This window comes from Cydia fagiglandana, chromosome 22, assembly GCF_963556715.1.
Source record: "Cydia fagiglandana chromosome 22, ilCydFagi1.1, whole genome shotgun sequence".
Taxonomy (NCBI): Eukaryota; Metazoa; Arthropoda; class Insecta; order Lepidoptera; family Tortricidae; genus Cydia; species Cydia fagiglandana.
This window is the reverse complement of record NC_085953.1, coordinates 11,300,926-11,324,071: the sequence shown is the minus strand read 5'-3', so window position 1 is coordinate 11,324,071 and position 23,146 is coordinate 11,300,926. Positions and strand designations below refer to the sequence as shown.

The 23,146-nt window shown below is 40.2% G+C and overlaps 2 protein-coding genes across 2 annotated transcripts; one reads left to right on the top strand and one right to left on the bottom strand.

Annotated features, from left to right (window-relative positions):
- Positions 1–1,033: 1,033 nt before the first annotated feature.
- On the top strand, positions 1,034–7,130 carry LOC134675489 (facilitated trehalose transporter Tret1-like). Its single transcript, XM_063533754.1, has 3 exons — positions 1,034–1,251; positions 4,440–4,575; positions 5,128–7,130. Exons 1-3 carry the CDS (start codon positions 1,228–1,230, stop codon positions 6,414–6,416), a joined length of 1,449 nt encoding a protein of 482 aa, XP_063389824.1. The 5' UTR covers positions 1,034–1,227; the 3' UTR covers positions 6,417–7,130.
- Positions 7,131–9,774: 2,644 nt separating this feature from the next.
- LOC134675640 (pickpocket protein 28-like) lies at positions 9,775–22,103 on the bottom strand. Its single transcript, XM_063533969.1, has 18 exons — positions 22,099–22,103; positions 20,666–20,821; positions 20,400–20,507; positions 20,134–20,241; positions 19,868–19,975; positions 19,602–19,709; positions 19,175–19,304; positions 18,372–18,523; positions 17,553–17,670; positions 17,170–17,333; positions 15,765–15,900; positions 14,941–15,036; positions 14,241–14,380; positions 12,963–13,093; positions 11,308–11,370; positions 10,735–10,933; positions 10,310–10,477; positions 9,775–9,889 (listed from the first exon to the last, which is right to left on the bottom strand). The coding sequence occupies exons 1-18, from the start codon at positions 22,101–22,103 to the stop codon at positions 9,775–9,777; spliced, it is 2,205 nt and encodes a 734-aa protein (XP_063390039.1).
- Positions 22,104–23,146: the final 1,043 nt, after the last annotated feature.

Here is a 23,146-nt window from a genome sequence, read left to right as displayed (position 1 = left end):
CTCTAAAACCGCAAATTATGGCCATCATAAAGATAAACTTTTTGTTACTTACAACAAAATTCTTATCTGCGAAGATGTTAATGATGTTATTATTGCGTAATGTAGACACACATGACTGTACATTTTGCATAATGAGTATTTTAATGTCATTCATTATGTAGCATCACATAAATTACTATTATGACACATACAACCCTAAATTCACTATTATTTACAGCCACATAATTTATCTAACGGGTCTCTAATAAGTATAATTTATTCTTGGTGCAATATCACAATGCTTTATCATAAAAACTACCGTACCACTTACATTGTTAACCCTATTTTTTAATTGTAGCTGATAATGAGGAATCTTGTTAAGTAATTAACACTTTTATGGGCACTAATTAATTTCTTTTAAGGGGCTTAATACGAAGGATATCGGTTCGTTAAGTTTTGATTGAGTTTTCAGCCGTTGATACATCAGATACAAGCTTAGATAAACGGTTATGATTTGTATTAAATGGCATTAGTACGATTGTAAAAAAAAGATTCTTTTGTTGATTTCTTCAATTAATGATATACTATCTTGGTATTTTCCATATTAAAATGTGGTTTATGAACATAGATGTATAAAGATTAACCTTTTATATGTGTATGGTGGTCCAAAATCAGGGGCTTAATCCTCTGTTGTATTGTATAGGGCCTAAAAATATCGTTCTACAAAGAAAAAATATGACTAAAAATTAAAGTATTTGGACAAAAATTATGCTCAACAACTGTTTTTTTTTGTCTAAAGCTTCCAAGGTTTGGTGCTGTACATTTTGCTTAATGAGACAATGAGACGCAATGCCATAGGACAACGAAATTGGACAAGTGGAATACCACCCTAAGACAGTACATTTTGAAATTTTTGGATTACTTACCTAAGTACTTACTTATTATTTTGCTAAAGATCACACGTTCTTAAACGGATAATCGATACAAATAAGAGCACTACAAATCGAAGGTCTTTATTACCAGGAAGCCCCTTAAATAAAGAATGTCATCTGCATTGGCGCAGTACGCTTCAACCCGCGGTGAAACGAGGTGTAATGAAAGCCTTAAGACAATAAACTAATCTATATTATCTCATCATGTTTATCTTCCAACCATAAATGGTTATGGTACCATCCATTATCATCTGAAATAGGCATTCTGCCTTGAAACGGAACGCGAGTCAGGATCGGATGTTCATCAGATTTTGGGATGTTTCCACCAACGGTGAAGCAGGTTAGTTTCTCAAACATTTATAAGCGTAAATTTAATTTAGTTAAAATATATAGCTCTCACTGACCGGCATATATTTGCGGCATTGGCAGCCGACACTCTGGGGCCGTGGTGCCCAGGGGCCCATAAACTAGTTCGGCAGCTTAAAAAAAATATTCGCGGTCACCGGGGACCGTAGGGCTGGCTCGTTCCTGGCCCAACGGATCGGCATAGCCATCCAAAGGGGGAACGCAGCCAGCCTAATGGGAACCCTTCCACAGGGTTCGGACATACATATTCGGCTAGATCACCCACATTATGTTATATAATTATTTTTTTTAGGTATTAGTTTTAGTTATGGAGGTAGTTTTAATTGTATGTTACTTTTTATTCTAAGTTTGTTATTAATTATGTTTATGGTTTAAAAAAATAAAAAACAATATTTACAAAAAAAAATAGTTAAAGGATAAAAAAAACAGAAATCGTGTATGTTAGATATAAATCGTAATGTGCATGTTAGTTAAAACATAGAAATTTCGGGGGTGTATCGCGGATGACTAGCATACCATATTCGTCGGGTGACAAGCAAAAGTCACTAAGTGCTATCAAAAAATTAAAGTAACAATGCACTTTATTACACTTGTAACACGGTTAAATGGTGTTAGTTAGTGACTTTTGCTTGTCACCCGACGGTATGCAGTCTCTCAGTCTCTGTGACATTTTGAGTTATCGCGGTTAATTTGAAACGAATGATGTAGGCAATTATGTAATTAACCATATTACTATTTTCTAATCTTTACTAATACTTAGTAATCGGAATGTCGAATAAGATACAAAATAAAACATAAATATTTTCACTACACCAGCTCGGAAAGGCCTAATTTGCACTTCAAAAACTGATAGCAAAGTTGCATTTTATTCACATGTGAGGCATAGTATTCAAATGCAAATTTTGAGTTGTTTTCCTATGTTTGCTGGTAGAATTGACTTTTAAATGATGATCTTGGATGTTAAATAAGTATTTAATAAGGGGTCATCCATTAATTACGTCACACCAATTTCTAGGTTTTTTGACCCCTCCCCCCCCTTGTCACACTTGGTCACATTTGGCAAACCCCTCCCCCCCTAGTGTGACGTCACATTTTTTCTACGAAATCGCCAAATCGAATTAAGTAAGTACCTAAGTATTATTAATATTTTATCAAAATATTTTTGACGATATAAATATTAGTAATTTTATAACCCAAAACTGCTTAGGAAAGAAAATTAAACGATTAAAAACTATTTTCGTTTTAAAAACTTGTTATTTAAATGTACAGCGAACTAAATAATTTAAATAAATTTTCGGTTACTGATAAAGTTAAAGTGACGTCACAAAGTTTGTGTCTCCCCCCTCCCCCATGTCACAATATGTCACATTTTCTTGACCCCCTCCCTTCCCCTAAACGTGTGACGTAATTAATGGATGACCCCTAACGTTCATTTGAATTGGATTTGGTTTGATTTTGTTTGAAATTTTACATTTAATATTTGCTTCAGGTTGGTGTGGTGAAAAATTTTGTGTTTCACTCGGGGGCAAATTTTGTTTAACCCTCGTGCTTTGAAACCCTCGCAACGCTCAAGATTCCATTTTTTCAATTTTGGAAGCTTTCGCTTGCTCGGGTTTCAATATTAGCACAAGCGGTTTAACAACAACTTTGCCCTCTTGTAAAACAAATAACTATTATGTCACCGTAGAACATAAAAAAACCATGGCCTGTTTAAGCTAACACGAGCTATTATACTTAGTAACTTTATTTTTATTAATTAATTACAGTGAAACGCCTAATTCTGCTCTTGTATATTTCTTTTCTCTTAATGAATGTATTAATTATACAGGATATTGACTCTTGGAGACGCTATACATCTCTAAGGATAACTTATTTATAAACTATATAATCTTATAGTTCTGACACCTAAAGACATTTACACCTCTAAATACGAGTATTATAGTTTTTTTTTTTGTGTTTTGTATCTGTATTTTGTATGTAACTCGACGAAGAGACATGGACCCCTATTCGACAAGCGACGTTTGACGTATCGTGTTGATATCCCGTTGATGTGGGAAAAATCATAAGTTCTCGAATACGTACACGTTGACATTAACAATCCACAGTTAGGGTGACAAGCAAACTAAACCGAACCATCCTTAGTTTAGAGTGGAGTTTTAGTTGTACCAAATGATATTATCCACCGTTGATGGAATCATAACTCAGTATGCGATAAAATCAACTGTTGATTTGACGTGGATGCGAAATCTGACAGTTGTACGTGTCGAATTTGGCCCCATACATCTCTTAGTAATCGTAATACGTTAGATTGAATTGTTAGTTTTATTTTATAAAATTGTTGATGTTATATTTTTGCTTGTATGCAAATTCAATGTTGACGTGTAAAAGTGCCTTGTGGCCTATTTGCTGAATAAATGTTGATGTTCGATGATGTTTATTACTTTCGTGTATACATAGGTGTTTTTAAAGTGAGAAACAAGGTGTTATATTTATAATTACAACGGTAACAAATATATTTCATTCAAATTAAAATCACATTTTCCAAAAAAATTACAGGACATGATCTTTACGAGGACCCTTCATATGGTGTCATGCCTTAACAACAACTTTGCCCTCTTGTAAAACATAAACACCATAAATACAAACAAAATCACTACTTATTATACACCGTGAAATTTTACACATCGACTGTATATCGATAGCAGAATCATTTCGTTGCGGGAAAACAACCACTAAAATTTCACGGTGTATACATACATAGATAGATAGAAATTTTCTTTATTCATACCTACAACATACCTACATGGCATTGACAAGACGATAACAAAAAAGAAAAGTAAGTACATACGAGATAAGAGCATGCTAAAGAACTTAATTACTAAAAACTATAATAAATAATTACTATATCAAAGCCATGTTTTGTGGCACAGAAAAGGCGTGGCTCAGCATTGTGATGGAGCAAGCCACATCGCTGGTATTCTGCCAAATAGTTTCACCCAATTCACAGAAATCTGACGTGCTGAATAATGCAAAAAAATAATCACACATCATTTTGGGCTTTTTGAATACAGATGCCAATAAGTCAATACAGTCAATACAGTAGGTTAGTTAGGTTGGTTAAAAACAAGTGAAGTGTTAAAACAAATACCCCTTCTGTTCAAGTCATGGGCGGTGACAGGAGTACTCCTGAACATGTTGGGACAAGGCATGGTCCTGAGCTTCCCGGCTGTCCTGCTGCCGGGGCTAAAGGCTGATGATTCCACCATCAAGACTGACTTGGACACTATGTCTTGGCTTGGTATGTATCTCTTGAATCTCTTCTGGTACGCATTTCTTAGGCGCACTTGCACCATTCCACTGATCCGGGGTTAACCGGTTAAACCTGTCGTTACCATGGTTACCAGTACAATTTGACACTGAGTTAACGGTTTAACCGCTTAACCCCGGGTTAATGGCATGGTGCAAGTGAACCTTAGTCGGTAACCTGAGACAGGTTTTGTAATGCTACAATATTATAATTTTTTGACAAGTATAAATCGGCAATAGAATCGCATTTTACCAAAGGGGTTTCGAAAGGTTCCATTTAAAAAACCTCTATTTCTGAAATATTTTTTGGAGAAACCAGCGCAATTTTTGTAACATTCCATAGGACATCAGTGGGTCTTACCTAAATGGCATTGTACATCGACAAACGCCCAACGAATAGAAACAATGTATCAGGACAAATGCTACAAAAATCACGTGTCTATTTCCATAATAGGCGTTTTCTATCAACGATTGTCATTTTAACTAGTCTCCCATTAATCCATACTAAACATACCTAAATTAAACACTAATTTCGTAATTACAGCTTCTGTGGTGGGCCTGGCGAGCTTCCCCGGTTTCCTGATTTCCGCTTTCTTCATGGAGCTGTGGGGCCGGAAGATCTCACAGGCTCTGGTCATCGTACCAGGCACCTTGGGCTGGCTCCTCATCTACTTCGCCACGGACGTGACTACCCTCATGGCTGGCAGGATCCTCGGAGGCATCACCGCCGGAGCCAGCGTCACTTTAGGAGCCGTCATCATAGGGGAGTACACCAGCCCACAGCTCCGGGGCATGTTCCTAAACCTCAAGACTGCGGCCGTGTGCGTCGGCAATACTCTTGTTCATATTGTGGGTCATTTTTACACTTGGAGAACTGTTGCAATTTTCGGACTAATCCCACATATCATTGCTTTCGGAATTGTCTGCACCTGGCCAGAAAGTCCAACATGGTTGGCTGCTAGATTTAAGTTTGAGCAGAGTGAGAAAGCGTGGTTGTGGCTGCGAGGTGACGACCAAAACTCTAGAAACGAGTACGATAGTATGGCCAATGCTCAAAAGCGGAGGCTTTCTGAAATACGAGAGAAATCCAGCGTCCAGAGGCACGTGGTAATCTTTTTGCAGAAGTTCACTCGAAAGGACTTTCTGAAACCTCTGCTCATAATACTCTTTGCTGGTATTTTACTAGAGACGTGTGGAAGGCACATTTTCCCGGCCTACGCCTTGCAAATCATCGAAGAAATCTCTGGAGATAAGTCCAGAACCTTCTACTACACGATAATTATAGATCTGATAACGACATTTAGCTCCACATTCTCGTCAGCGCTGGTTCGCATGTTAAAGAGACGTACCCTGCTGTTCGTCACTGGCGGAGCATCTTTAGCCGTGCTAATGGTCATCTGTACCTACCTTTACCTGAGTGCTATAGACGTGATATCGAAGGACCGAGCTTGGCTGCCTGTGTCGATGTTTATGCTGTACTTTTTATTTGCAAACTTGGGATGTACTCCTATACCTCTAGCGTTGCTTGGAGAGGTGTTCCCAGTAGCCCATAGAGGCGCAGGATCGGCAATGTCAGGGTTGACCCTGGCTATCTGTCTCATGGTCGCTTTGAAGATCACTCCCGCGATGCTAGAAAGTCTAAAAGTGTACGGAACTTTTGCTGTCTTTGGCGTAGCCATGGGACTCTCTCTAGTAGTATTTTACTTCATCCTTCCAGAAACTAAGGACAGAACTCTGCAGGAGATTGAAGACTACTTTAACCACGGTCGGTTCCTCAGTGACAAGAAAGTTCGTGGAGATGATGAAGAAAATAGTACCATGCTTAAGAACTAAGTATAAGACATTGTTATTAATTCTAGTACCTAATAGTATAACGGGGTTTTCAGAAAAAGTGCACAATTTTCTTTTTTCGAAAAATTAACAACTCTTGGGTTATTTTCGACTGAGTATCGTGAGGATTAAAACAAAGAAAGAAGTGTCCTCAGTGTCAAATCCTGGGATGTCCTAATGTGAAAATGCGACAAAAAAATATATTAAATTTTTCAGACACTTTTCTTTTAATCGATGATTCTAAGTAGAAATAACCCAAAAGCTGATGGTTTTTCAAAAAAGGGAACGGTGTCTACATATCTGAAAAGGTCCATCTAATATCTTAGATAGAATAAGACCCAGAAAAGTCTACAGAGATTTTGACAGTACACGCAGTGCAAGTGTTATTTAAGTATTAAATAAATAAATAAATAATAAATATTATAGGACATTCTTACACAAATTGACTAGGCCCCACAGTAAGCTCAAGAAGACTTGTGTTGTGGGTACTCAGACAACGATATATATAATATACAAATACTTAAATACATGGAAAACACCCATGAACAAATATCTGTATCATCATACAAATAAATGCCCTTACCAGGATTCGAACCCGGAACCATCGCCTTCGCAGGCAGGGTCACTACCCACTAGGCCAGACCGGTCGTCAAATTTATACTAAGCAATAATTTCAAATAACACCTGCACTGCGTGTGTTGTCAAAATCTCTGCAGACGTTTCTTTGTCTAACTCTAAGTACGTAGGTAATTAATTTAAATGTACCCACGTTACTGTTAATAAATTTATTGTTTTCTACAATTTATTTATCCTGTCGTAGTCCAACCCCGAACCCCTAGCGACAAGTACTTCTAACGGAAGACTCACGTTAGACCGGGCCAGGCCCGGGCCGAGACGTTATATGACAGCTGATCAGTGATCAAGTGCTTTCCATAGAAAACGAAGCGCCGGCCCGGTCTAGCGTAAATCATCCTTAATTCGCGTTATTGCCACACTAAGACCGATCATTATCTACCGCTTAGGTCACTTAAGTGTATAGGTAAATATAACCATTGTGACAAAATTACTTCAATTATCAGCCATAAACGAATCCTGATTGTATGGAAATCTGGATCCTATACAAGGCTGCATTCTTTACCGGCACGACACTGAAACGATAGCTTAATGAGCATTATTAAATAATGGCATTATTAATGCTGCAATAGTTTCCTAGCATAGTTCCTTTTTTAGCATTAGAAATAAGGTACCTAAACAATCTTGATGTGATGTTTAATAGAAAAACACGTTTAAAAAAATCTATTCTACATGTTTTTGCACCGCCTGCAACTTATCTGCTTTGCCTAAAGGTTGACTGGTAGAGAATGCCTTATGGCATTAAGTTCGCCTTTTCTTACGTGCAATAAAGATGACATAAATAAATGGAAAAAAAGTCACGGCAAGTACATGTACACATGCCCGGGCTCCGTCTAATTAAGTTGCGAAGGAAATGTTTTTTGAAAAGAAACAGTGCGGGGGGACCATCCAATAACTCCAGATTTGATGGACACCCCAGCGTATTTCATGGTTTTGATGTGCAGCGCGACTCGTGGTAAATTAAAGAACTAAGGGTAACATTCCATTTCCAACGACAGCTGCAATACTGTCAATTTTACTATCGAAATTGACAATGACAGCGACGCGTTCAGTACCGGTAGTGCAGCTGCGGTTAGAAATGGAATGTTACCATAACTCGACCAAAATGCTGCGGCAAATTACATACGGCGCTGTTAATGTCATGAGATATTTTACGTAATGCCGGGCCTTTTACAATTTGGCTTCGGCATTTTTCAAAATGCCTGCGACATAAATATTATACAGTATTTTTATACTGTGTAACAATACACTCTTTTTGTTTGGGCAGTCGTGTAAAAATAGGGTCGGCGGCCTAGCACGGTCGCGTTTTTATCCCTTGTCACCATGCCTGTCACGTTCTAACAAGTATGTAAGTGCGAAAGGGACGCGCATAGTGATAGTCGATAAAAATGGAACCGTGTTGCGCCCGCAGGTGAGGAAATACTAAATACGGTGTACTTTCGTTTCGGCCAAATACATTTCGCCAAATTTCACTTCCCAACAAACTTATCGCAATAGTTTCATTTCCCAAAGGAACCTTTAGCAAAGTTACACTTCGCATAAAATTTATTTGGTCAAATTATCATTTGCCATGATTTTACTTTGTCAAATGTTATTAGGACAAAAACTTATTTAGCAAACGTTTTTTATTGTCTAATATTATATTCCAAAAAGTGTTTGGTCAAAATTGTCACTTCGCAAATTTGACAAATAGGCATCTCTATTTAAAGTACTTTTTGTTATGTTATAATAGGTACGTTAAATTCTACGTAATTTGGGTGGGTTGGGTTAGGTTTGAACTGCGATTCTCACAAAACGGAACCGCTATCAGAAAAGTGGGTTAGGTTAGGTTAGAACTGTCACCCTCACAGAATCGAAATGCTATTAGAAAAGTGGGTTAGGTTAGGTTAGAACTGCGGTCCTTACAGAAACGAAATTCTATGTACTAAAAAAAGGTCATCGAAGTGGATTAATTAATTTAATAGAATAACGAGATGTAAAAAAATTGCATGACATTTTAAACTAAAAATATGTGGTTTGAATATTGGTGGTTATTTACTATTTTTGGGTTACAATGCTTACTTTGGTGTTATTTGCTTTAATAGAATAGCAAGATGTAACAAATCTGGTTGTCATTTTACATTAAAATGGAGTTTTAATTTTAGTGATCATTTACTACATATTTTTGGCAGTAAGAATGTTTTTTTTGACGTTACATTTTACTATGTATATGTAATGATCAGTTAAATACTAGACAAATAAAATTCTGCAGTCTCCTCTTTATTGGTATGTAAATTGTATGCCATGCAATATTTTGGGACATGTAAGTTATGCTTAATGATACATTTGACTAAATAATATTTGGTAAAATGAAACTTGTCCAAGTTATTATTTGCTAAACAATAACTTGCCAAAAAAGACTATTGCTAACTGAAAATTTGCGATAAGTTGTTTTGCCAAACATTTTTTTGGGAAATGATAATTTGGGAAACATAGTTTGGGATGTGATACTTTGGGAAACGATTTTGGCCCATTCGTTAGTAAACCACTAAATACGGGTAAAAATAAGACTGCGACGTTTTCAACAAATCAAAAACTTATTCTATTTCATTTGCACTACCACTAACCTGGGGTTAACCGGTTAATCCTGGAATTACCATGGTAACCAACTTACCAGTAGCTACAATTTGACACTTTATTAGCGGTTTAAAGGGTTAACCCTGGGTTAGTGGGATGGCGCAAGTGGCCCTTAGTCTTTAACATCGCGCGTCCCGTCATAAGGCTGAAGTTCGCTGGCGTGGGGCACTGTGTTGCCATTCTTCTCTCTATTTTCATCAGCTTGTCGACTGAACTTGCAGAATAATCTAAAAAAAAAACAATTAACATATAATTTTACGGTTTAAGTCACGTATTTTTAGTCACCAAGTAGAATCCAAGGAAACCCCCCCTAAACCCCCCACATTCGGCCAGGAACTCAAGTCTCACCTGAGAGTGCAGAAGTAAATGAGCTCAACCAGGCTGAGGAAGAAGAATCCAAGGAACACCCCCCCTAAGGGACATTCGGCCAAGAACTCAAGTCTCACCAGAGAGTGCAGAAGTAGATGAGCTCAACCAGGCTGAGGAAGGAGAATCCAAGGAACACCCCCCCTAACCCCCCACATTCGGCCAAGAACTCAAGTCTCACCTGAGAGTGCAGAAGTAGATGAGTTCCACGAGACAGGAAGGAGAATCCATGGAACACCCCCCCTAACCTCCCCACATTCGCCCAGGAACACAAGTCTCACCTGAGAGTGCAGAAGTAGATGAGTTCCACGAGGCTGAGGAAGGAGAATCCAAGGAACACCCCCCCTAGCCCCCCACATTCGGCCAGGAAGTCCGTCGCTCCGAACAGCTCCTTACGTTGCATAGTCACGAACTGAGCGTCCTTGAAGTACATCTCGATTCTGGTCAGCCTGCAATCATTATAATGGTTAACTTTAAAGGTGCACTTTCGGGGCCTGATTTTGAATTATACAAATGTAAACCCGGTTATCATTGGTCAAGCAAGTGTCAATCGCATAAAGTTAGTGCTTGGCCCGACCCCTGTAAAATGTGTGTGTGTGTGCGTGTGCGTGTGCGTGTGCGTGTGCGTGTGCGTATGCGTGTGCGTGTGCGTGTGCGTGTGCGTGTGCGTGTGCGTGTGCGTGTGCGTGTGCGTGTTACAACTCACCCGTCTATGAGAGATTTATACGGTTCAGTCAAGCCATTAAGCTCGCTCCGGAACTTGTGTCGGGCCTCATCAAAAGCGGCGAAGTCGAAGTTGGTCCTAACGGGTTCCGCTTCATACTGTACGCTGTGGCACAACTGCAAGCATTTGCAACGGTCTGTGCTGTTGGTGCCAAACTCGCCTTCGCTCGTCACATAATGGCCTGTAACATAATAGATAGATATTTATCTTATTAAAGAGATAATACTCTTTATTGCACACCTGAATAAAATATACAATTTAAGAAAATAAAATCTATCATTATCACTACAAATTATAAAAAAAGTCTGTCTGTATGTTAGCGATAAACTCAAAAGCTACTGAACGGATTTCATACGGTTTTTGCCTATCAATAGAATGATTCTTGAGGAAGATTTAGGTGTATAATTTGTTAAGGTTTTGTGTAACTCGTGTAAAGCCGGGGCAGACCGCTAGTAAAAGCTATAGATAAAATATAGAAGCACCGTCGGCCGGCAACTTTATTTTATTTCTTTGAATTTACAAAAAAAAAAAAGATATAAGACTAATGTAACTCACCTAGCACTTCTTGGACACACTTTTTATTCTTTTCGGTTGTGCATAAAGGCGTTTTGTTGTCGTCTAAAAATAAATTATGAAAACATTAAGTACCAAGTTTAGATAACAAGTAACAACACATTCAGTAGTAGGGGACACCGAGGTGAGTTGTGACAGAGGAGAGTTGTGACATTGTCGATTTTTTGGAATCTAATAACTGTTAGCTAGCTCGCAACAGTGTGCGTTTGTTAGCTCGTAACTTGAATTAACAAACGCGCATTATTGCGAGCTAGCTAACAGTTATTAGATTCCAAAAAATTGACAATGTCACAACTCTCCTCTGTCACAACTCACCTCGGTCTCCCCTAGATACACTACGTATTGAAACTATTACGAATACTCAAATAAACTATTGGTTCCCTTATATTCCACGACTCTTCTTTGAACACGGACTTTATCATGGTTGGCGACTAGCTATTAGATAACTTTTTTTTTTAATTGGGCTTGAATTATACTCAAACACACCGAACTTATCAGTAGAAAAAGGAGCAATATCAAATATTCCATAGAATGAACCCTTCGCGGCATTTTTTTTGCCGCTTTTTCTAATGACAATGTGGCTGTGCCAGAGTATAGCACAACCACTATTAATGAATGAATAGTATAGTGTGTAGCTTTCAAATAGAGCTCGACGGCTAATCCTATTGTCTATTGTTAAGTAAAACCGCTCTTGCCACGTGCCACAACCACCTGCATAAAGAATACGTACTTCGGTTACTGAGTGCTGGCGAGTCGAACGCTACAGACCAGTCTAAAATGTGTCATCGAGATACGTAACAAAGGCGCGTTATCGGAGAGCGCATCTACACCAGGGATGTTACGGAGCTCCGGTTCCGTTTCCGTTAAGGCGGAACTTCCGTTTGGTATTACACATCCGTTTCTGTTCCGGTTCCGTTATGTTTGAAACGGAAGTTATAACGGATGTCAATGCTTCGCGCGGCGGTGGCGCGGCGTACATCAAAAACAAACAGGTTCATCCCAGTCATTCGCTCATCGCCCCACTTGCCACGTGCTACGCTAATTTGTTGTTTGTTTGTATACTTTGTTTAATTCGTCTTATAAAAATTAAAATCGTATGTGTTCTGTTGTGTACTGACTACTGAATGTGTGTAGTGTGTGTGGTGAATGTTAGTGTGTAAAAAAACGCACAATGAAGCCGAAATCAAGTTCGATTTGGAACTATTTTGATGAAGTTAGTGGGGTTATAACATCTAGAAGGTCAAAGTTTATTTACTGCATAATAAAGGCTGATTAATATTTGGAATTTTTGTTTTTAATAGACCTACCCTAAACATCTCGTCCACCTATCACTCAGGCTCCGATTCTGGTTCCGGTTCCGTTTTCGGTTCCGTTTCCATGTTCGGTTCCGTTTCCGTTTTCGGTTCCGTTAAACTATATTGAAAACTTCTGTATCCGTTTTCGGTTCCGATAAAACCACATCCGTTACATCCCTGATCTACACTGGTTTTTTGAGCGTTGGACTAGCCCGCGCTCTGGTGCCAAATAGAATAATGAAGACCCTTTTTTGCAGGTAAGTAGCACGTGCGGTTATACTTAACGATAGACAATAGGATTAGCCGTCGAGCTCTATGTGAAAGCTACACACTTGTACTCACGTGGCATGTAGAACCATGCGCAGCCGCAGCTGTCGATGGTGTGGTTGGTGAGACACTCCAACCTGCAGTTGCTCGGTGTGTACACCTTGAAGTACTTCAGGGCCCTTTCCGAAGGGAAATAACACTGGCGCCTGCAAAATCAAAATACATTTGCGTCATGTAAGGCCAGTACGGTAGGGTTGCCATACGTCCCGGTACGCCGGGACATGTCCTGGTTTGAAGCATGATGTCCCGATGTCCCGGCCCATAAGCTAATTGTCCCGGTTTATAAATCATAGTTATTTAGTAGGGGGAATTGAGACAGACAGACGGCCGGACGGTCAACAAAGTGATCCTATATGGGCTCCGTTTTTTTCCTTTTGAAGTACGAAATCCTAAAAATCTACCTACTATTATCTCGAAAAAATTTCGCGCTCGCTTCCCTCGCGTTTTCATTTAGGTACCTACATTGTTTGTGACAGTTAAGTTGAAATTTAGTACACATATATTATGTCAATCTATATAACCCGAAGACGGACATGTAACGTAAATAAAATGAATTTTAAACATAGGGGGCACTTATTGGGGGGTAAATGAGACAGTTAATAAACAAAGTTTTGCAAACTATATGGTGTTATATATCAAGTGATAGAGCTGTGGGAATCTCAAATATATTTTATTAATAATTTTAAGATTAATAGTTTAGAAGTAATTAAATAGACAAAAAATTACCACTTCCCCTCTTTATCTCCGAAACTACTAAAATAAAATAAAAAAACTAAATAGTTCCTTACCTTTAGATGACAGAAAAACCTATTAGAAATATGCAGTCAAGCGTGCGTCGGACTTATTACTTAGTTTTTGGTCGTCCCTTACACTTTTTTAAACATTTCACTCACGTTTCACATCAAAATATACATTGTTGAAAATTGTGTAATGTACGGAACCCTTGGAAGGCGAGTCCGACTCGCACTTGGCCGGTTTTCTTTAAATGTCCCGGTCTGAGCCCCCACACTTATGGCAACCCTACAGTACGGGTATAGTCCTCGCCTGATGCGCGGTACGGGTAGGTACCGGGTAGCTGCAATTTCTTTGTCTACCCCGAACATTTTTATAAACCAATTTCGGGTAGTTTAGTGGTGTTTTATTAATCCGTTGGGACGTCAGTCTTTCCGTGACCACAGCTGGTGCATTCAGCTGAAACGTCGGAATTAAAGGTAGTACCTAACAATGAAATTATAACTATCGCGGTAGACCCGTTTGTGTAATTAAATATGGGTCGCTAGTTGATTGACTCACAGTTCAATCGAGTAGTCAGCCAGTGAGTCGGAGGTAGTCACGACGTTGACTTTGACAGCTAAAGTGACGCGCTCGTGCGCCTGCGCGGCGTAGAAGTTGAGCGTTGACTGCGGCAGGTCTGCCGGGTGGTGGAGAAACACCTGTAGGGGATATAGAGTTACACCAAGAAAAGTCTGAAATTATGACGTATAAATATCACTTGCACTGCTTGGGCTATCAAAATCACATCATACTTTTCTTGGTCTAACTCTAAGAATTTTTGTACCTAAAACTTGTGTACCCTTTACAAGATACCTACTTACATCGATTTAGATAGTAATAATACATTTTTACGTTTGCTGACGTATGAAATATGACTTTAAGCAACACAAGAATATTATAACTTATAACTCTTTTTTTTAACTCTAAATTAATATTGTATTAAGCAGAAACGTCTGCAAACGATGCTTATTTATTAATCTTAGAAATAATTTAAAACCGAAAAAAACTCCGGTAGCCGTTTAAGAAGTGTAACGCTCTTACGGTGGATGTCGCTAGGGCCTCTTAATGACTCATATGGTCTAAATATTCGCATTTCGCATCTTAGCTCAGTTGACAGAGCATGGACTAGTGATCTAGTTTCGCGGGTTCGAGCCCTGCCCAAGACAATGATTTTCTCCACTTTTAATTTATTTCTAAGTTTCATCGTCATCATACTGACCTTGAAACCTTGGAAAAAGGTCCCGTCGCATAGAAAGTCACGGCGCAAAGTATCTTGCAGGGTCAATCTAAAGTCAGGGGAATCCAGTTTACTTTCCTGGAATAAAAAAAAATAAATGATACAAAATACGTTAAAAAACCGGGCAAGTGCGAGTTGGACTCGCGCACGAAGGGTTCCGTACCATAATGCAAAAAAAAAACAAAAAAAGCAAAAAAAAACGGTCACCCATCCAAGTACTGACCACTCCCGACGTTGCTTAACTTTGGTCAAAAATCACGTTTGTTGTATGGGAGCCCCATTTAAATCTTTATTTTATTCTGTTTTTAGTATCTGTTGTTATAGCGGCAACAGAAATACATCATCTGTGAAAATTTCAACTGTCTAGCTATCACGGTTCGTGAGATACAGCCTGGTGACAGACGGACGGACGGACGGACGGACGGACGGACGGACAGCGAAGTCTTAGTAATAGGGTCCCGTTTTACCCTTTGGGTACGGAACCCTAAAAATAAAGCTGAAAGGAAAATCATTAGTGACAGTTACATAACATTTTAAACTCTTGTTAAACTTAAACTGTTGTTAAAGTTTTTCTATATCTTGAATAGTTTTCGGGATTTCTGTTGAAAGTTTATATGGGGCTCTCAATTTTATCTTGATTTCTACATCAGTGAAGCTACTAGGCCATGTTTGGTATCGTTTTCATAGAGAGCATATGATACTTCGCTAACCCAGAAAAAAACAATAAAAATAAAAAAATGCCCCAATCTGGCATATAGAATGTACTTCAGTTTGCTTCTATCGCTCGTTCGATAAATAAGAATTACCTCGCCGCGCTTGGGATACGGTTGATCAAATCGCTTTTCCCCATCACTCTGTTCTGAGCTGAAATAACCATCATCGGGAGACCAGCCTTGGCTCCTGTACAGCGATACGTTGGATAAAATGTACTTCGGTTGGACGCTGGAACAGTATAAATAAGCGATTTTTACTCATTTATTTATTCATAAAACAATATTACATTTTGTACAAATTAACCTGCCGCTGCCGTGACAATTACTACAAATACGGCTCGATTCGGGAAATGAATTAGAGATTCACTAGATATAAAATAGTAAAGATATCTTTATTATTCATATATATAATAATAATTTCAATATATTGCAAATTTTAACGATTAATTTTATTTATATAATTTGGATTATGTTTACAGGGATATGCACATTAATATACTAGACCAATACTAGTACTTATATGGAAAAAACGATATGTAACAATTGTTGTCAATAAAATTTTTCATTTCATTTCTTTTCATTTTCTTTTCATTTTCATTTTCATTTCATTTCTAGTGAATCTCTAATTTCATTTCCCGAATCGCGGCACCAGCCGCCATAAGGTACCTTTTGCCGTGGGACGTCACATATCTTTACTATATATCGTATCTAGTCAATCTCTAATCATTTCCCGAATCGCGCCGTAAGTCTCGGAATTGTGAAAGGCAGGTGGTGATTCGGCAACTAATTTATTGGGCCCTACTCGTATCTTAGTGGGTATTAATAGAGCAACACTTCAGAGCGGCTGTGAGGTTGTCGCTTTCGAGCAACACCGGCTTCCGACAAAGGTTGTCGCTCTGAGTCTGCAGTAGCCAGATCCCGGTAATCCGTTCAGCAGGCCGCCGGCGTTATGACATTTTACACTTCCAACCTGGAGCATAGATCCCGCTCTTGCGACTGCACTCTGGCCGGCCGGTGAAGGCAAGCGCAGAAGCGAGGGCCAAATAAAATGGCCCTCTGGATCAGGGGTTCGCGGTGTCGCCACTCACCGTCAGCTCGCCACAAGCTGTCCCGCGAGCTTATTAGTATTAACGGTAAGTTTACTCATCCTGTTGCCAAATTCGACATGCACAACTGTCAGATTTCGCATCCACGTCAAATCAACAGTTGATTTTATCCTTTTATCCGCATACTGAGTGTTGATTCCATCAACTGTGGATAATATCATTTGGTACAACCAAATTAACCAAAACTCCACTCTAAATTAAGGGTGGTTCGGTTTGGTTTGTTTGTCACCCTAACTGTGGATTTTTAATGTCAAATTTTGACATTTTACGTATTCGAGAACTTATGATTTTTCCCACATCAACGGGAAATCAACACGATACGTCAAACGTCGCTTGTCGAATAGGGGTCCTGCCTGTTGCCCCTAAAATAATGAATATTTATGAGAACTTACTAATCAGTGTTAAATATTTCGTCAGCCGCAAGTCCGTTGAAGGTGAAACACAGTCCTTCTGCCGTCAGCACTGGGGCCAGGTAGTTCTGGATATTCTGGCTCGGCGTTATTATCTTCCCTCGCCACTTCAGGTTTATGAAAATATCTTTTAATGCAGGTGCTGCCTGAAACAAAATTTAGAACTGTTTTATTTTTAATTTAAGTACGTGACTTTACGTCACGATTTACGTTTGACAAAATAAACGTGTAGAAAAAATACCCATAACATTTCATGGGAGATCTGCAACATTTGAAAATCAATATTTAGCTAATCAAAAATCAATATTTAGATCATATAATTAATTTTTTTAAAGTCAAAGACTCAAAACATGAAGCTTGGGTACCTGTAAAATATCTGCAATGAAATCCTCGTCAACGTCAGGAACTAACGTATTTAGAAGTGATTTGCAAATCAGATCGACGTTGCCTAACTGCCTCATGAAGGGTGTTTGTTGCGTAAAACTAGAAAAAAAGGAATACTATTATGGCCTTGGCCTTGTACCATCATGGTCAGCGATTATTGTGCCATTTAGGGTCCTGGCTAAATTGTTTATTCAATACTTACGCTATAGAATTTCCAATTTAGCAAGAACCCTAAATGGCTTAACAATCCCTAATCCCGTTTTGTTGAGAAAGGAGGCTGGCTCCACTGGATTCGGCAGCAAAGACCTGGGGCCCGTTTCTCAAAAGCTTGTAACTTGTAATAGAAGCGGATGTTACTTTTTGTCAGCTTTTGTTAGAAAAGGACTTCCATTTGTACCTATTACAAGTTACAAGCTTTTGAGAAACGGGCCCCTGGAAGTATCTGTAACCGCTCAGAATCGCGACAGATGGAGAATTCTTCTGTGAGCCCTATGTCCCTAATGAGGGATAACAGGGTATCATCGTCATTATATGAATATTAAGGTACAAAGCATTGTTTCTATTTCTGGAAGATGCCCGCCAAACGGAAACATGGTCACCCTAAATCTACTTGGTGCCGTTCTGTGGAGCCAGAGCTGGGTGTATTGGGGATGGAGTGCGTGCTATCCATGGAGGCTACCCAAGCTGCCCAGGACCGGAGTCAGTCGAAGAAAAAGATTCGAGCCCTACAACCCAGCAGGGGGTAACAGGATGGAAAGAAGAAGAAGATAGTATTGCTTGATTCAAAATAGGTACCTTACTTTTTCATTAATTGTGTAATTTCATCTTTGGTAGCGCGATGTAAATTTGAGTTCTTCGTAAATTTTGTGACTGCAATCATGAGCTCGGTGTAGTTGTACCGGTCTTGGTTGATTTTGGTCTGAGGGCACACGGTTACTGCCGGGAATGGGACCTGAAAAGCGAAACCGTCTAAAGGATGAATCACGCTAGACCGGGCCGTGTCCGAGTCGGAGCTTCTAGAGCTTATAGGTACTTTTCTATGAAATGACAGGCGATAGCGTGATGCTTTCCATAGAAAACGATGCGCCGGAAGCTCCGGCCCGGACACAGCCCGGTCTAACGTGAGTCATCCTTGAAGGTACCGTTCGTATTCAGACTGCACTAGTATTACTGCTGCAGTATTGCAGCACGACATTACTGCCGACTGTATTAAGGATGACTCACGCAAGACCGATCCGTGCCCGGGCCGAGGTGTCCGACATGTCATTCTCTATGACCGCGCTGATCGGTGATCACGCGGTGCTTTCCATAGAAAACGAAGCTCCGAAAGCTCCCCGCCCGCTCACCCGGCCCCGGCCCGGTCTAACGTGAGTCATCCTTTAAGCATAATCATAATCATTTAAAAATTAATATCATGTTATATACGTTGTAGCCTGGGATTCAATACATATCTACGAGTATAGATACATACAGTCAGCAGCAGAAGTTACTAAGCGGGCGAGATGTTCAAAATTACCTTGACGCGCTCTTTTTCTCTTAACAATAAAGTCGCGTCAAGATCATTTTGAACACCTCGCCTGCTTAGCAACTACTGCTACCGTACCTCCGTGGCGGACATGAGTTGTTCATTGACGCTGATGATCATGGAGTTATGCTGCCATTTGTACCACGCCCTGCTGCACGCCCACAGGCACAGGAACACACTGGTCACCGTTAGGATGGCCCAGAATATCCTGAAAACGAATAATAAATAAATAAATATTATAGGACATTCTTACACAGATTTACGATATAAGTCCCACAGCAAGCTCAAGAAGACTTGTATTGTACTCAGACAACGATATAAATACTTAAATATGTACATAGAAAATCACCATGACTCAGGAACAAATATCTGTGTCATCACATAAATAAATGCCCTTACTGGGATTCTAACCCAGGACCAACGGCTTCACAGGCAGGGTCACTACCCACTAGGCCAGACCATTCGTCAAAAAGTTGTTTAAATAAACATTTGGTTTGATGCTTACTTCTCAAGTCTGGTGAGACCTCGCTCAGTGAGGTAATGCATGCCGTGCAGAGTGGACGTGCTTGTGAACTCCATCAGCACCTCTCGGAGCATGCCGCGGGGCACAGTCCTTACAGATATATAACATTTCTTACTTCTGAAGTCTGGTGAGACCTCGCTCAGTGAGGTAATGCATGCCGTGCAGAGTGGACGTGCTTGTGAACTCCATCAGCACCTCTCGGAGCATGCAGCGGGGCACAGTCCTTACAGATATATAACATTTCTTACTTCTCAAGTCTGGTGAGACCTCGCTCAGTGAGGTAATGCATGCCGTGCAGAGTGGACGTGCTTGTGAACTCCATCAGCACCTCTCGGAGCATGCAGCGGGGCACAGTCCTTACAGATATATAACATTTCTTACTTCTCAAGTCTGGTGAGACCTCGCTCAGTGAGGTAATGCATGCCGTGTAGAGTGGACGTGCTTGTGAACTCCACCAGCACCTCTCGGAGCATGCCGCGGGGCACAGTCCTTACAGATATATAACATTTCTTACTTCTCAAGTCTGGTGAGACCTCGCTCAGTGAGGTAATGCATGCCGTGCAGAGTGGACGTGCTTGTGAACTCCATCAGCACCTCTCGGAGCATGCAGCGGGGCACAGTCCTTACAGATATATAACATTTCTTACTTCTCAAGTCTGGTGAGACCTCGCTCAGTGAGGTAATGCATGCCGTGTAGAGTGGATGTGCTTGTGAACTCCATCAGCACCTCTCGGAGCATGCAGCGGGGCACAGTCCTTACAGATATATAACATTTCTTACTTCTCAAGTCTGGTGAGACCTCGCTCAGTGAGGTAATGCATGCCGTGTAGAGTGGATGTGCTTGTGAACTCCATCAGCACCTCTCGGAGCATGCAGCGGGGCACAGTCCTTACAGATATATAACACTTCTTACTTCTCAAGTCTGGTGAGACCTCGCTCAGTGAGGTAATGCATGCCGTGTAGAGTGGATGTGCTTGTGAACTCCATCAGCACCTCTCGGAGCATGCAGCGGGGCACAGTCCTTACAGATATATAACATTTCTTACTTCTCAAGTCTGGTGAGACCTCGCTCTGTGAGGTAATGCATGCCGTGTAGAGTGGATGTGCTTGTGAACTCCATCAGCACCTCTCGGAGCATGCCGCGGGGAACAGGCCTGCATGCTTTGTACCCTTGGTTAGGTTCAGATCGCTTAGTCTCTTGTCTGGACAAAGTTATTATTCATCAAATACCTATACTCTGTATCTTTAGTTGTTTAAAGGCCGAGCCACACCGGCTTGCGTGTGCGTGACGTGCGCGTGTGCGTGCGCTAAAATGTTGGAGCCGCACACGCACACGTCACGCAAGCGGTGTGCCATCTCTCATAAAGATCTGTATACTACAACGCCGCACGCGCACGTGCACGTCACGCACACGCAGCCGGTTTGCACAGGCCTTAAATAAAAGTAAACAAAATGTACCCTCAAATGGCTCCAAAGGCAGCCTCCCTCAAAAGCCAGTAGGGTAGATGAAAACATTACATGATCAAATAATGTAGGTTAAAGTCAGGTCGTTCAGTGACAAATCCAGGCGGTTTTGTATTTGGTTGGTTAAGCAATAAATCTTATAACTACCTACCCGAAAGAGTAAAAATTGTTTGCTTACTTTTATTTAAATACCTAAAGATACAGACTATTATGTCGTAGGTATGCGTTTGCAGTACCTACCTACCTTTCAACGCCAAATTGCGATTAGGATTTTTTTATTATGCAATGTGGGGTTGCAAAAGGTCATGATGAAGGTATCTTACATCAAAGCATACCTACATACATATTTAATTATAGGCCCAGACCGTATATTAAAGGACGACGCAAGTTAGACCGGGCCGTATCCGGGCCGGAGCTTCCGAAGCTTACTTTTTTATGACATGACAGGTGATCACGTGATGCTTTCCATAGAAAACGATGCGCCAGAAGCTCCGGCCCGCACACGGCCCGGTCTAATGGCTCCTCTACACGATGGGCCAACGCCGGCCACTCCAAGGGACGCAGCCATGCGGTAGAATAAGATAGCAATATCACTTGCTCCCTCTAACGCATAAATGCGTCCCTAGGAGTGGCCGGCGCTGGGCCATCGTGTAGAGGAGCCATAACGTGAGTCATCCTTAAGAGTAGACACTGACAGACAACGCACAGCTTAATTATTAATCGTTGAAAGTAGTTAAAATACCGTAAAATGCAAATGGATCATGTATTAGGTACCTATACATAGGTACCTTCTATGGAACTTGCTAACTATGTAAACAAAAGTCACTAATAAATTCATCACTTTGACAATTTCAATATGGCGGTTTGTTTACATAGTTAGCAAGTTCCATAGAGTCCACTTTAAGTTTTTTTTACTCTAAGTTTTAAATTTAACTAAGTATGTTTTAGTTATTTGCTCGTGTTACAGGCCACACCCGGTATAACAAATGACGGAATTATTCAATAGAAATCTTACTCCATATTTAAATATTGACACTTTTAAAGCGAATAAAACGTGCTATGCCCGCGGTCGGCACTGCTGTGACTGGCATAAGTCCTGTCTAACTCGTCTGATTCAACTTTTGGCACTTTTTTAGGGTTCCGTACCCAAAGGGTAAAACGGGACCCTATTACTAAGACTTCGCTGTCCGTCCGTCTGTCTGTCACCAGGCTGTATCTCACGAACCGTGATAGCTAGACAGTTGAAATTTTCACAGATGATGTATTTCTGTTGCCGCTATAACAACAAATACTAAAAACAGAATAAAATAAAGATTTAAATGGGGCTCCCATACAACAAACGTGATTTTTGACCAAAGTTAAGCAACGTCGGGAGTGGTCAGTACTTGGATGGGTGACCGTTTTTTTTTGCTTTTTTTTTTGTTTGTTTTTGCATTATGGTACGGAACCCTTCGTGCGCGAGTCCTACTCGTACTTGCCCGGTTTTTATTGTATGGCTTTAATTTGGAGAAACAAAACTAGTCCTTAAGATGTCCTTAAGATGATGACTGTGTTTGAAGCCTTTACAACAGACCGGCTAAGAGCGAGTCGGACTCGACTCGACCTTCAAGCGTGCAAAGTATCTTCGTAACCAGTTTCTTCCCAAATATTTTATAATATGTATAACCAGAGATATATATAACTCCGTATAAGATAAATAAAGTCTAAGAAAAAAACGTGCCTCGGACGGCCAAGGAAAAGTCATTCTCGAATAGATGGCGCCATTACCTTTGGCCTATTCTCGGCTAGAGGGCTGGGCGTTAAGAGCGCTCTTACAAGAAAAGTCGAAATAATGCAAAATTGATGATACTAGTCGACGAAATTCAGGACTTTGTGCTCATTATTAGAAACAATGAGTACTAGTTCCAGTAAAAGCGTCTTCTTATCTTTTTAAATATCGTTGTAAATATTAGAAAAAGGACTTATTAAATTAGTAATGATTTTTTTTCTGATGGTCGTTTCCGAAAAACCCCGTGAAGCACTGAACGGCAAGCTCTTATTTGGAAATGTTGAGAAGTTTACTC

What these genes read in the sequence shown, in the direction of transcription:
- LOC134675489 (XM_063533754.1), top strand. Translation starts at nt 1,228, where the DNA reads ATGTTTCCACCAACGGTGAAGCAG. An exon ending in TTCCACCAACGGTGAAGCAG is followed by an intron (nt 1,252 to 4,439) that starts GTTAGTTTCTCA and finishes CTTCTGTTCAAG; the next exon opens with TCATGGGCGGTGACAGGAGT. An exon ending in GGACACTATGTCTTGGCTTG is followed by an intron (nt 4,576 to 5,127) that starts GTATGTATCTCT and finishes TCGTAATTACAG; the next exon opens with CTTCTGTGGTGGGCCTGGCG.
- LOC134675640 (XM_063533969.1), bottom strand. An exon ending in GGTCTCACCAGACTTGAGAA is followed by an intron (nt 20,508 to 20,665) that starts GTAAGAAATGTT and finishes TATATCTGTAAG; the next exon opens with GACTGTGCCCCGCTGCATGC. An exon ending in CGCATGGTTCTACATGCCAC is followed by an intron (nt 11,371 to 12,962) that starts GTGAGTACAAGT and finishes ATTTATTTTTAG; the next exon opens with ACGACAACAAAACGCCTTTA.